The sequence below is a fragment of the Octopus sinensis genome, linkage group LG25 (genome assembly GCF_006345805.1).
Source record: "Octopus sinensis linkage group LG25, ASM634580v1, whole genome shotgun sequence".
Taxonomy (NCBI): Eukaryota; Metazoa; Mollusca; class Cephalopoda; order Octopoda; family Octopodidae; genus Octopus; species Octopus sinensis.
The window spans coordinates 3,362,845-3,376,633 of record NC_043021.1 but is presented as its reverse complement, the minus strand read 5'-3'; the positions used below and the strand labels follow the sequence as shown (position 1 = coordinate 3,376,633).

At 38.6% G+C, this 13,789-nt stretch overlaps 2 protein-coding genes across 4 annotated transcripts in view; both read right to left on the bottom strand.

The window, feature by feature from the left end:
• Nucleotides 1-986: 986 nt before the first annotated feature.
• On the bottom strand, nt 987-3,947 carry LOC118767967 (vitellogenin-2-like). The gene is made up of 2 exons (XM_036513511.1): nt 2,380-3,947; nt 987-1,995 (listed from the first exon to the last, which is right to left on the bottom strand). Exons 1-2 carry the CDS (start codon nt 3,666-3,668, stop codon nt 1,962-1,964), a joined length of 1,323 nt encoding a protein of 440 aa, XP_036369404.1. The 5' UTR covers nt 3,669-3,947; the 3' UTR covers nt 987-1,961.
• The window catches only part of LOC115224209, a 26,529-nt gene continuing 16,551 nt past the window's right edge, over nt 3,812-13,789 (bottom strand). Inside the window, exons 2-5 of one of the 3 annotated variants that reach the window (XM_036513508.1) lie at nt 5,240-10,445; nt 5,020-5,173; nt 3,956-4,854; nt 3,812-3,894 (exon numbers count right to left, since the gene is read on the bottom strand). In XM_036513508.1, the coding sequence (XP_036369401.1) occupies nt 3,854-3,894; nt 3,956-4,854; nt 5,020-5,173; nt 5,240-10,430 (6,285 nt within the window). In that variant the 5' untranslated portion in view covers nt 10,431-10,445 and the 3' untranslated portion in view covers nt 3,812-3,853. Of the gene's footprint in view, nt 3,895-3,955; nt 4,855-4,908; nt 10,446-13,789 lie in introns of all 3 variants that reach the window. The other 2 variants (XM_036513509.1, XM_036513510.1) reach the window with 2 other exon arrangements.

Sequence of the window (13,789 nt, the reverse complement as noted above, 5' to 3'; positions counted from 1 at the left end):
TATTTTTCTAAAATTTTCGTTGCGTCTTCCAACCTTTTCAGTAGTTTTTGGCTCTGCAACAAATATTGAAAAGGTTGCAAGATGCAATGAAAACTTTAGAAAAATAAATAAGTAAATGCATGGAAATTTTACCGGTGAGTGTGTTAAATTATAAGGCACTAAAAAAGAACGACTCTCCCCAGACACAACAGTATATGCTTCAACACACAAGCTCACATAAAGAATCTCCCCAGACACAAGAGAACCAGCAATTTTAAAAGAAGGGTAAGTAAATTACATCGACTCCACGATTCAACTGTTATTTATTTTATCAACCCCCAAAAATGAAGTCAACCTTGGAGGTATTTGAACTGAAAACAAAGACAGATGCATCCATCCTGGCAGCTGGGGGGCATTGCCGTGAATTTTTAGTTGAATCTAGCGATTCCAGTGCTTACTTTTTGAGCCTGTTATTTTATTGGTCCCTTGCTGAACCGCTAAGTTACAGGGATCAGTTGTTAAGAGATGGAGGGGACAAACACACACGACTGCGTGTGTACCGTTGGCGATTTTTTTCGCTCCGTCTTCCCTTCTTTGGATCTCTCCTTTTCCTATGTTTCTGACAAAGAGCTCCGCTCGAAATATTAACCCCTCCTTCTTTCTTTCTTTCCTGAGCGTCCAATAATACTATATTTGTTCCATGTCTTCGCATTGTTGTGTTTTCATGTTTGGATTAACTATATATATATAGACAGGCTTCTTTCAGTTTCCATCAACCAAATCCACTCGCAAGGCTTTGGTCAGCCTGAGGCTATATAGGAGAAGACACTTGCCCCAAGATGCCACACAGTGGGACTGAACCTGGAATCAGGTGGTTGGGAAGCAAGCTTCTTAACACACAGCCACCTTAATGAATTTTTTTTTTCTTTTGAGTAAATATTTCTGATTTCTGCAGCAAAAATGGTTAATGAAGGATACCTTTTTTTAAAAATTAAAATGAGAAGAAATTAAGAAAATACTGATTTATTCATTATGAAATATAAACAAGGAGAACATTTAATATACAACTGATGAAACAGATTAATCTCATACAAATGAACTGAATACCAAATGTTCACACTGCATTTTGTGATCACTAATTGGTAAAGGAATGTCCATCCAAGTTCTTGGCAATGGGAAGCAATGCAAATAGTTTTAACTTGGAATCAAACGTGACTTCTGGTCACAGTTTGCTCAAATATTTACATAACCTTTGTATGGTGTTTCTACCCTCACAGTAAAAAAATAACCAGTAACATGAACTTTCAGTGTATCTTTTCTGTATGGTCCAAAAGCAACCACTTTTATTACCCTCAGAATAAAATCAACTGAGGATATTGGTTGTTGAAGGTTTAGTTATTATTTACATTTATAAAACAAGTCACCTTGAAAGCTAGCTTTATGGACCATTGAGAAGCATAAAATAAGACATATTTTGGTGGGAGAAGAAATTTGATAATTTTAACGACACCTCTGATAATTCTTTACTGAAGCAAGGCTCAGCCTAAAATCTCAGCTATTTTTCTGTATATGCATTCTGACATTTATAATGTTTGTTTCATATGATTAAGCACGCCCCCACTTACAGAGATCACTATCAACTCTTCAGATTCCAGAAAGCAGTACTTTAGCAAAACAGCTCAAAGTGCAGATCTAGGAACTGTTTAAAACCTCGAAGAGCTTTTGGATCTGAAAATGAATTTATTTTTTTTAAAGCTAAACTCATATTTTGTTTTCCCTATTCATAATTTGAATATATTTAAGTGAATTATAAATTACACAAGCATAAGGCCACTTTCAGAGAAGATATCCAGCTAATTAAACTAACCTCGACCCTGCAGAAATACGACTGTCATTTAGAATCTCTGTAAGTTTTGAACTTAGAAACTGGAAGGACAAAACTAAACATTTTGATATTTGCATCTAGACAGTTCTCGATTGTCCTAGCTGCATCCCTTTGCTACTTTACAAGATTTTTTACATTTTTAATCTCAACTGAACAATGCCAGACTCTGGTTTTCCTAATATTCTTATTTCAAATGGAATGAAAGGTGTTGTTCGAGCTGAAATGGTAACCTTGTAAAAAACATGCACTGGCTGCACTTCAGAGTTTTTAAATGCAAATGCTTGTGATATATGTGTAATTTACAATCCGTGCGAATGCTGCAACAATGCTTGCAAAATGGACAAACATACTCCTTTCTCGAGTTCTTGACAATTGCATCTTTTATAATTCTTATTTCTCTTTCTGTAATGAAGTCTTTGTATTGTTTGGCATGTTTCACAGTCATGTGCCTAATCAGTTGAAAGCTTTTCAATGATGTGAATTCACAAAACTTACATTTTTTAGAACTGGGTTTTCTAACAGCATCCGAGCCTCTCTTGGAGGCAGAAACACTTCGATGAACCACCCCAGTAAATGAAGTGGCAGTAGTATCAGCTCTTTCCTTCTGTGAAACATTTGCATTTGTCAAAGTCTTCTTATTAGAAATGTTAGTATTATTTTGTACGGGCTTAATCGATATGTTGGCATCAGATAAAGTCTTTTTCCGGGAAGTGTCAACTATCAATGAAGTTTTCTTTGTGGACATATCGGATTTAGATAAAGTCTTATTGCCGTGAGTGTCGGCTTTAGATGAAGTCTTGTTGCCGTGAGTGTCGGCTTTAGATGAAGTCTTGTTGCTGTGAGTGTCGGCTTTAGATGAAGTCTTGTTGCCGTGAGTGTCGGCTTTAGATGAAATCTTGTTGCTGTGAGTGTCGGCTTTAGATGAAGTCTTGTTGCTGTGAGTGTCGGCTTTAGATGAAGTCTTTTTATTAGATGTGCCAGCTCTAGATAAGTCCTTTTTACTGGATGTGTCAGCTTTAGATAAAATCTTGTTCCTGGACATGTCAGCATTTGACAAAAACTCTTTATTGGATGTGTTGGCTTTAGATGAAGATTTTACATCAGAAGTGTGAGCACCAGATAGAATCTTTTTACTGGAACTATCAGCTTTAGAGAATACTACACTGGAAGTGGAGGTGCTGAGTATTTTCTTACTAGAGTTGCTGACATTTGTTGCGTTTTTGTTCTTATTAAGAGTAACAGAACTATCAACATATTTAAATGAACTGTTAGATTTTGTTGTGATAGTTTTCCCACAAGAAATGTTGGTAGACGACAAATCTTTCTTGCTGGAAATATCAAAATATACAGCATTCTTTATCCGATGACAGTCATCGGGGCTTGATCTATTCTTTCTGTCTTGACTGTCAGTACTACAATTTACACGGACTTTTTTCTCATTAGATGTAACTTCACTTGACAAATGTCTTTTATAGGCATTTTTGACTGTGGATTGTTTCCCGTTACCAACACTCGGTTCCTTCTTCACCTTACTGGCTTCAACAGTTGAGTCAATCTTCACCTTTTTGCTACTGATAGTTGGATCAGTCTTCACCTTATGACAACTGACAGTTGAACTAGTTTCCATCTTGCTGATGGTTTCAGCATCTGAGTTGGTCTTTACCTTACTGACCCGAATACCCAAACCACCTTCTGTTTTCATTCTACTGATAAAAACATCTGAGTGAGCTTTCATTTTATTGATGTCAATATCTAAGCTACTTTTCACCTCACTAATTTCAACATCAGAACCATTTTCCACCATACTGATACCAACAGCTAATTCAGTCTTCACCTTAGTGATTTTAGAGTCAGTTGTCTCCTTACTGACTTCAGCATCTGAACTGGTTTTCAACTTATTGCTATCAACATCTGAGCCAGTCTTTACTTTACTGCTGTCAACAGCCGAGCCAGTCCTTGTTTTACTGCTATCAACAGCTGAGCCAGTCTTCACTTTACTATCAACAGCTGAGCCAGTCTTTGCTTTACTGCTATCAACAGCTGAGCCATTTTTTGCTTTACTATCAACAGCTGAGCCACTTTTTGCTTTACTATCAACAGCTGAGCCAGTCTTTGCTTTACTATCAACAGCTGAGCCAGTCTTTACTTTACTGCTGTCAACAGCTGAGCCAGTCTTTGCTTTACTATCAACAGCTGAGCCAGTCTTTGCTTTACTATCAACAGCTGAGCCAGTCTTTACTTTACTGCTGTCAACAGCTGAGCCAGTCTTTGCTTTACTATCAACAGCTGAGCCAGTCTTTGCTTTACTATCAACAGCCGAGCCAGTCTTCGCTTTACTATCAACAGCTGAGCCAGTCTTTGCTTTACTATCAACAGCTGAGCCAGTCTTTGCTTTACCATCAACAGCTGAGCCAGTCTTTGCTTTACTATCAACATCTGAGCCAGTCTTTACTTTACTGCTGTCAACAGCTGAGCCAGTCTTTGCTTTACTATCAACAGCTGAGCCAGTCTTTGCTTTACTATCAACAGCTGAGCCAGTCTTCGCTTTACTATCAACAGCTGAGCTAGTCTTTGCTTTACTATCAACAGCTGAGCCAGTCTTTGCTTTACTATCAACAGCTGAGCCAGTCTTCGCTTTACTATCAACAGCTGAGCCAGTCTTCACTTTACTGCTATCAACAGCCAAGTTAGCCTTCGCTTTACTGCTATCAACAGCTGAGTCAGTCTTCACCTTATTACGCTCAACAGTTGAGCTAGTCTTTGTGTTGTTGCTATCAGCAACTGAGCCAATCTTCACTTTATTACTATCAGCAGGCGAGCCAGTCTTTGTTTTACTGTTATCGATGGGTGAGCCAGTCTTTGTTTTACTGTTATCAACAGGTGAGACAGTCCTTGTTTTACTGTTATCGACAGGTGAGCCAGTCCTTGTTTTACTGTTATCGACAGGTGAGCCAGACCTTGTTTTACTGTTATCAACATGTGAACCAGACCTTGTTTTACTGTTATCGACAGGTAAGTTAGTCTTTGTTTTAGTGTTATCGACAGGTGAGCCAGTCTTTGTTTTACTGTTATCGACAGGTGAGCCAGACCTTGTTTTACTGTTATCAACATGTGAACCAGACCTTGTTTTACTGTTATCAACATGTGAACCAGACCTTGTTTTACTGTTATCAACATGTGAACCAGACCTTGTTTTACTGTTATCGACAGGTAAGTTAGTCTTTGTTTTAGTGTTATCGACAGGTGAGCCAGTCCTTGTTTTAGTGTTATCGACAGGTGAGCCAGTCTTTGTTTTACTGTTATCGACAGGTAAGCCAGTCCTTGTTTTAGTGTTATCAACAGGTGAGCCAGTCCTTGTTTTACTGTTATCAACATGTGAGCCAGTCCTTGTTATAGTGTTATCGACAGGTGAGCCAGTCTTTGTTTTACTGTTATGGACAGGTGAACCAGACCTTGTTTTACTGTTATGGACAGGTGAGCCAGTCCTTGTTTTACTGCTATCGACAGGTGAGCCAGTCCTTGTTTTACTGTTATCGACAGGTGAGTCAGTCCTTGTTTTACTGTTATTGACAGGTGAACCAGACCTTGTTTTACTGTTATCAACATGTGAGCCAGACCTTGTTTTAGTGTTATCGACAGGTGAGTCAGTCCATGTTTTAGTGTTATCGACAGGTGAGTCAGTCCATGTTTTAGTGTTATCAACAGGTGAGCCAGTCTTTGTTTTACTGTTATCGACAGGTGAACAAGACCTTGTTTTACTGTTATCGACAGGTGAGCCAGTCCTTGTTTTACTGTTATCGACAGGTGCACCAGTCCTTGTTTTACTGTTATCGACAGGTGAGCCAGTCTTTGTTTTACTGTTATCGACAGGTGAGTCAGTCCTTGTTTTACTGTTATCGACAGGTGAGTCAGTCCTTGTTTTAATGTTATCGACAGGTGAGTCAGTCCTTGTTTTAATGTTATCGACAGGTGAGTCAGTCCTTGTTTTAATGTTATCGACAAGTGAGTCAGTTCTTGTTTTACTGTTATCGACAGGTGAGTCAGTCCTTGTTTTACTGTTATCGACAGGTGAGCCAGTCCTTGTTTTACTGTTATCGACAGGTGAGTCAGTCCTTGTTTTACTGTTATTGACAGGTGAGCCAGTCTTTGTTTTACTGTTATCGACAGGTGAGCCAGTCTTTGTTTTACTGTTATCGACAGGTGAACCAGACCTTGTTTTACTGTTATCGACAGGTGAGCCAGTCCTTGTTTTACTGTTATCGACAGGTGCACCAGTCCTTGTTTTACTGTTATCGACAGGTGAGCCAGTCTTTGTTTCACTGTTATCGACAGGTGAGTCAGTCCTTGTTTTAATGTTATCGACAGGTGAGTCAGTCCTTGTTTTACTGTTATCGACAGGTGAGCCAGTCCTTGTTTTACTGTTATCGACAGGTGAGTCAGTCCTTATTTTACTGTTATTGACAGGTGAGCCAGTCTTTGTTTTACTGTTATCGACAGGTGAGCCAGTCTTTGTTTTACTGTTATCGACAGGTGAACCAGACCTTGTTTTACTGTTATCGACAGGTGAGCCAGTCCTTGTTTTACTGTTATCGACAGGTGCACCAGTCCTTGTTTTACTGTTATCGACAGGTGAGCCAGTCTTTGTTTTACTGTTATCGACAGGTGAGTCAGTCCTTGTTTTACTGTTATCGACAGGTGAGTCAGTCCTTGTTTTAATGTTATCGACAGGTGAGTCATTCCTTGTTTTACTGTTATCGACAGGTGAGCCAGTCTTTGTTTTACTGTTATCGACAGGTGAGCCAGTCCTTGTTCTACTGTTATCGACAGGTGAGCCAATTTTTGTTTTACTGTTATCGACAGGTGAGCCAGTCCTTGTTCTACTGTTATTGACAGGTGAGCCAATTTTTGTTTTACTGTTATCGACAGGTGAGTCAGTCTTTGTTTTACTGTTATCGACAGGTGAGCCAGTCCTTGTTTTACTGTTATCGACAGGTGAGCCAATTTTTGTTTTACTGTTATCGACAGGTGAGCCAGTCCTTGTTTTACTGTTATCGACAGGTGAGCCAGTCTTCACCTTACTAATTTCAACATCAGAGTCAGCTTTCACTATTGTGATTTTAACATCTGAGCCAGTTGCCTCTTTGCTCTGTTCAACAGTATCTGGGCTGATCTTCATCTTCTTGTTATTGACAGTTGGGTCACTACTCATTTTACAACTATTATCAAATGATGTATTTATGTTCCCAGTCAGAAAGGCTTGGTTCCAAGTTGTATAATTAACCAAAGATGTTTCTTTCCTAAGATGCAATAAGCATTTCTCCTTTTTGCCTCTCCTGAATGGAAGCGAATTTTGAGCAACCATTAAGTGTTTTTCAACATTAAGCAGTAATCCATTTCTATTATAATTATTACCTTGTTTGATAGTCTTCTCCATCTTGAAATCCGTGTTGGACGTATCTATTGCAATGTTGCTTTCATTCAAGAGTGAAGAGATCTTCCTTTTCTTTATCTCTCTGTGACTTTTATCATTTAAAGAACTTTTGCGTAATTTTTTATGTTTGTAATTTTTTTCATAGTCAAGTTCACCTTTTGCAAGATTATTAGTATTTTCATCGTTATCTGGAATTTTCTCTGCTTCATCCAGAGGCTGAGAGTCACTTAGAAATATAAACAGTTTTTTGTTTCTCTGCTTATCATTGGCCGTGTCTTCCTCCTTCTTAGAATTTCTTGAATTCACCATTTCATATACACAATGCTGCCGTATCTGTCTGTACAGTTCAGACTTCTTTGATTTCTGAGATTTCTCTGAAACAATCTTTTGTTCTTTCTGAAGGCAAAGTCTGCCATCAGAACCTTTCGCCAGCTGCGGTAAGGAAAGAAATTTCACACAAATAATCAAGCCTCGATGTTTGTGCTGGTAATGCCAATGCATTTCTTCAAGTGAATACGTATTTGTTTTACATTTGAAACACTGCCAGAGATACCAATGGAAGTGATACTGTAGAATGTGAAGATGAATCTCCTGGGTCGACTTTCTAGTTTGGAAGCATAGCTTGCACTTTAAACTCTGATCCAGAAATTCGTAGCAAATCTTCAAGCAAGCATCAAGTTCTCTTCCAGCTATATCAAAATTAATAAAATTAGAGACTGGGGCAGTATTATTGTACGTCTGTTCACAACTGCCATTACTCTCACCACTCCAATTAAACCCTTCTATTGATGAGATATCTTTAGAAGAATTTTTTAATTTTGTCTTTACTCTGTTCTTTTGTTTTCTCAACTGCTTCATTTTAACACCTTTTTGTTCTTGTGCCTGCTTAAAATCACTCAAACCATTACACTGTTCGTTAGCATAATCACTAGTCCCACCCAGTTCACTAGAACAACCATTAGTTTCACTCTGTTCGTTAGACCAATCCCCAGTCTTACAAAGTTCTTCTGTATGATTTCTTGGATTTATCAAACCATTTACATATTTTTCAGATGCACGATGATCTCCATCGTCTGTACCGTCATTACTCAAGCAGCTTGTCTTAAAACCTGCAGTTTGTTCTTGTTCTGATATTAGGGTCTCTTTCATAACTTTGACTGTACTCTCTGTCGGTAGTTTTACATGCCCAGATGCTTGTTTCTTGGTACTGCATACAAGCTGGCTGCTGACAATAATTTGTCGTGGCCTCCCTGGATGAGATAAAGAGAGATGGTGTAGGATACGTTGACGGAGAGTGTCTCGTGCAGGACAGTAAGAACATTTAACTGACTTCAGGAGATTACAATGGTAGTGTTCCAATAACTGGCTAAGGTCTGTGAATTCAGTAGCACAGTGCTTGCAGAGGACTTTTTTACAGTTGATGTGACTTGAAGTAAAATGTTTGGGTAGCAGGCTCAGAACCCTTGTGTAATAGCTACAATTACTGGAACCACAAGGAAATAGAAATTCTGTTGGGTGGGTATGAGTTTTCAGATGTTTTGCTAAAAGACTATAGGTGTCAGCTGTAAAGTCGCAATGGGTGCATTGGTAAAAGTGCATATTTTCATGTAGTTGTTTCAGATGTTTCAAATAATTGTCAGGAAATAAAGTGGAATAGTTGCACCCTGTTACCATACATTTATAAAAACTCCAGACATCGGCAGAAGAATCTGGTTTCCTGACTGGCTGAACATGTAAATTATTTCCACCAGTGCCTGCTGTTGTTACTTCTGTCATTTCTTTACACACTGGCTGGTTGTCATTCTCTAAAGGTAAACTTTCATCTGTTTTATCACACACTGTAGGAGTGTCGTTTGAACATTCGCTTATCAAATATTTATCTGTTGGATGACTAGAGCCAGCTTTAGAGTTGCAAGTTGAGTTTTGTGTGTCACTGCTATCAGAATGGTCCTGGACCAATGGTTCATTTATGGTGTACTCGGCAATTGGTGGAGTGACACTATCACTCTGAAAACTGGGTACATTGTCTTTTTTTGTCAGACTAATAGGATTATCAACAACTGTATCTGCATTCAATTCAGTTGCAGTTTTCATCAACTTCACTTTGAAAATTATTTTCCCATCATTATTCTTACCCCAGTTCACTTGTATTGGTTTTCCTTCCTTAGATACTAAATAGTTTATAATCTGAACTACTAATGGGCAGATTGTATCACCAGAACTGAAACTTATGTAGTGCAGCTTAGAGCACAAGTCAACACCTTTGTGAAAATGCCACATTATATGATTATTGATTGTGTTTAGAGTGTAATCTTTCGAACAACTTAAACATTTGTATTGTCCATTTACAAGCATAAATTCGCTTGAATCTATCACAGGTTCTACACAAAGCTTATCGCTGACAGCTGAACTTTCATCAAATGTTGTTCGTTCCTTTTGGTCAGAGGTTACAGCCTTTTCTTTAAATAAATCATCTTGGATGGAGTTTCCTTTGTAGTCTTTCAAGTCTTTTGGTTTATTGTTATTGGCAGTATTAGAAGGAGTTGGTGAATTATTGTTATCCAAATGGGAATTGTTACTTGATGTTTCTGTCGTCGTATTTTCTATAGTAAATGTGTTTTCTGTAATCATCACTTTGTCGTAATTTGGATCAACTCTATAGCTTCGGGAATTATTTTTCAAAGATTGTCGCTTTCTTATTGTTGATAATAAGAAATTTCTCATGATCTTCTTAATCAACTTGAATGATGGACAGTCAGATATGTCAGCATTAGATTTACAAGAATGACATAAATTATTGCTGGGAACATCGTCACGATGAAGATGCCACAAGATGTGGCTTTTTAATGATGAGATACGCAGGAATTTCTTATAACATATCAGACAAATAATGCTCTTTGGAAGAATTACAAACAGAGCCTCATTACTGTTGTTTATTCTCATTCGGAATTTGAGATGGCGCTTTGGCACTGAATCTTCTGTGTCACTGGAGTCAGAGACCACAATAACAGGAATCTTTGGTAAATTAGCTGCATTGCCTGTATCATTTACGGCATTCTTGTTGATAACCGATAAGAGGGAATTTGAAAAATTTCCACTGTCTTCCGCAATATTGCTCCTCTTTACATCTTCCATTGTAAAAATTTTCAACTGTAAATATATAGAAAAAGCAAAATAATGAAATAAAACTGTGGAAATGTTTACTGATCAAAGAAGCAAAGTACTGCAAACATAGGATAACTTTTACGGAGGAGAAAAGAGAGTTGAAGCAACACTTAACTACATTTCTGATGAGGCACACTTTACTCTGTTACTCGTTTCAGTCATTTGACTGTGGCCATACTGGAGCACCGCCTTTAGTCGAGCAAATCGACCCAGGACTTATTCTTTGTAAGCCTAGTACTTATTCTATCAGTCTCTCTTGCCGAACCGCTAAGTTACGGGGATGTAAACACACCAGCATCGGTTGTCAAGCGATGTTGGGAGGACAAACACAGGCACACAAACATACATATATATATATATATATATATATATCAATAATAAAGGGTGAAATGAATTAATTTGGAATAATCATTAATTTTACCAAGTAGAGTTCGGCATGTAAAAGCCCCATTCAAGGAATGTTTAAGTAATTAAGGGTTTAGCAACGATTTGCCTCACCACACACCGAATTTAGAAATAGCAGTCAAAGAGTTTTGGCTATTCTTTCTACTTAAAAGGGAGATCCCAGTAAAACCACAGCACTTAAAAAGCAAACAACGCAGGCAAAAGAGAAAGAAATGACGACAATCATTCTATATATATATATATATATATATACGACGGGCTTCTTTCAGTTTCTGTCTACCAAATCCACTCACAAGGCATTGGTCGGCCCGAGGCTATAGTAGAAGACACTTGCCCAAGATGCCACGCAGTGGGACTGAACCCGGAACTTTGTTTCAATTAATTTTGAAAAGTGAAGAATTTAAGAAAATAATTGACATTATTAACTCTTTAGCATTCAGAATACTCTATCAAATGCAATGCTTATTTAATTGTTTTGAATCAACTGTGCATTGTCTCATAGCTCTGAGATTTCAATGATGTGACTGTTTATTCTTAGGATGACATTGTAGGGTAGGCATGAAAAGCTCAATCAGGCCAGCTTGAACAATAAAACTAGTAGAATATCTTAGTAGGAGATGGCCAGTTTCAATGTTTAAGGGTGATGGACTGGTAGAATCATAAGAGTGTCAGACTAAAATGCTCTGCAGTATTTGCTATGATGGTTCTTTTTATATTCTGAGGTCATGTGGGAAGCACTCCGTCGGTTACGACGACGAGGGTTCCGGCTGATCCGATCAACGGAACAGCCTGCTCGTGAAATTAACGTGTAAGTGGCTGAGCACTCCACAGACACGTGTACCCTTAACGTAGTTCTCGGGGATATTCACCGTGACACAGAGAGTGACAAGGCCGGCCCTTTGAAATACAGGTACAACAGAAACAGGAAGTAAGAGTGAGAGAAAGTTGTGGTGAAAGAGTACAGCAGGGATCACCACCATCCCCTGCCGGAGCCTCGTGGAGCTTTAGGTGTTTTCGCTCAATAAACACTCACAACACCCGGTCTGGGAATCGAAACCGCGATCCTACGACCGCGAGTCCGCTGCCCTAACCACTGGGCCATTGCGCCTCCACTCTGAGGTCATATCCTATCAAGGTTAACTTTATGCTCATCTCTCTGCAGATGATAAAACAAAGTACCCAGTCAAGCACTTGGGTTGATGGGATCTGTTAAGCCCTTTCCTTCAGAACTGCTGGCCTTATGCCTAAATGATTTGGATCACTTTAACCCTTTAGCGTACAGATTATTCTATCAAACATAATGCTTATTGATTCCCATTGATTTGAATTAATCATGCATTATCTCATATCTTCAAGATGTTGATGGTGTAATTACTTAATGTAGAATAACATTGTAGGGTAGGTGTGAGGGCCTGGATCTGGTCAGTTTGAACATAAAGCAGATTAGCTATTTTGGCCGGATATGGCCGGTTTAAATACTAAAGGGTTAAAGCAGGGATTTTGTTATCACAGGACCACAGACAGGTACTTAGGGTGGGGTTGGTATCAAAAGGGTTAAACTTATTTCTAGGATTGTGAATTAGTATCTTTTTTTTTACTTGTTTCAATCATTAAACTGTGGTCATGCTGGGGCACTGCCTTGAAGGATCTTTAGTTGAATGAACTGACCCAAGTACTTATTTTTCTTTTTTTAAGCATGGTACTAATTCTATTGGTTTTTTTTCTGAATCACTAAATTACAGGGACATATATACACTAACACTGGTTGTCAAGCAGTGGTGATGGACACAGCAGGCTTCTTTCAGTTTCTATCTACCAAATCTATTCACAAAGCTTTGGTCAGCCTATAATAGAAGACACTTATTCAAGTTCCACAGTGGGACTAAGCCGACGCTTCTTAGCCGTACAATCATGATTGTGCATGCATGCATATATGTGCATGTTTGTCTTTGTATATACAGGGTGCAGTGAATAAACTGTCATCTGAATTACGCAAAAAATGCAAGAGGGGCATGTGCCCCAGGCGCCGATTGAAGTGGGGGGAAGGGGGCGCAGAATTGACCATAGGCGTAGGAGTGGCTGTGTGGTAAGTAGCTTGCTAACCGACCACATGGTTCCGGGTTCAGTCCCACTGCGTGGCATCTTGGGCAAGTGTCTTCTGCTATAGCCTCGGGCCGACCAAAGCCTTGTGAGTGGATTTGGTAGACGGAAACTGAAAGAAGCCTGTCGTATATATGTATATATATATATATATATATATATATATATATATATATATATATATATATGTGTGTGTGTGTGTTTGTCCGTGTTTGTCCCCCTAGCATTGCTTGACAACCGAAGCTGGTGTGTTTACGTCCCCGTTACTTAGCGGTTCGGCAAAAGAGACCGATAGAATAAGTACTGGGCTTACAAAGAATAAGTCTCGGGGACGATTTGCTCGACTAAAGGCGGTGCCCCAGCATGGCCGCAGTCAAATGACTGAAACAAGAAAAAGAGTAAAAAGAGTAATACAATAAGCTTGAATTCCACTTATAAAATTGCAATTGTAAAGATTATAGAATTAACTTTCCAGAACATTTAAGCTTTGCTATGTCTATAAATCTCAGGGACAAACATTGACAGTTACTGGACATCCTGAGAAATACTGCTTACTCTCTGATAATTTTATGTGGGGTGTTCAAAAGTTGGAAGTCTCCGTAATTTCTTTATTAAGCCCTTGCTGGTAAAAAAAAAATTATGTACCCTGAAGTTCAGACTTACCAAGATTATAGTAAGTACAGATCTAATGGCACTGACAATTAGGATAATGAGGCTTCTAGTTAATCTGATCGATGGGACAACCAGTTCATGAAATGTTACAAGGAGATTTAGCCTGATCTTTCACATACAGATTCTAATATATAATATTAAATAAGCCAAGG

What these genes read in the sequence shown, in the direction of transcription:
- LOC118767967 (XM_036513511.1), bottom strand. Translation starts at nt 3,668, where the DNA reads ATGGTGGAAAATGGTTCTGATGTTGAAATTAGTGAGGTGAAAAGTAGC. An exon ending in AGAGGCTCGGATGCTGTTAG is followed by an intron (nt 1,996 to 2,379) that starts AAAACCCAGTTC and finishes TTAAAAATGTAA; the next exon opens with AAAATCTTGTAAAGTAGCAA.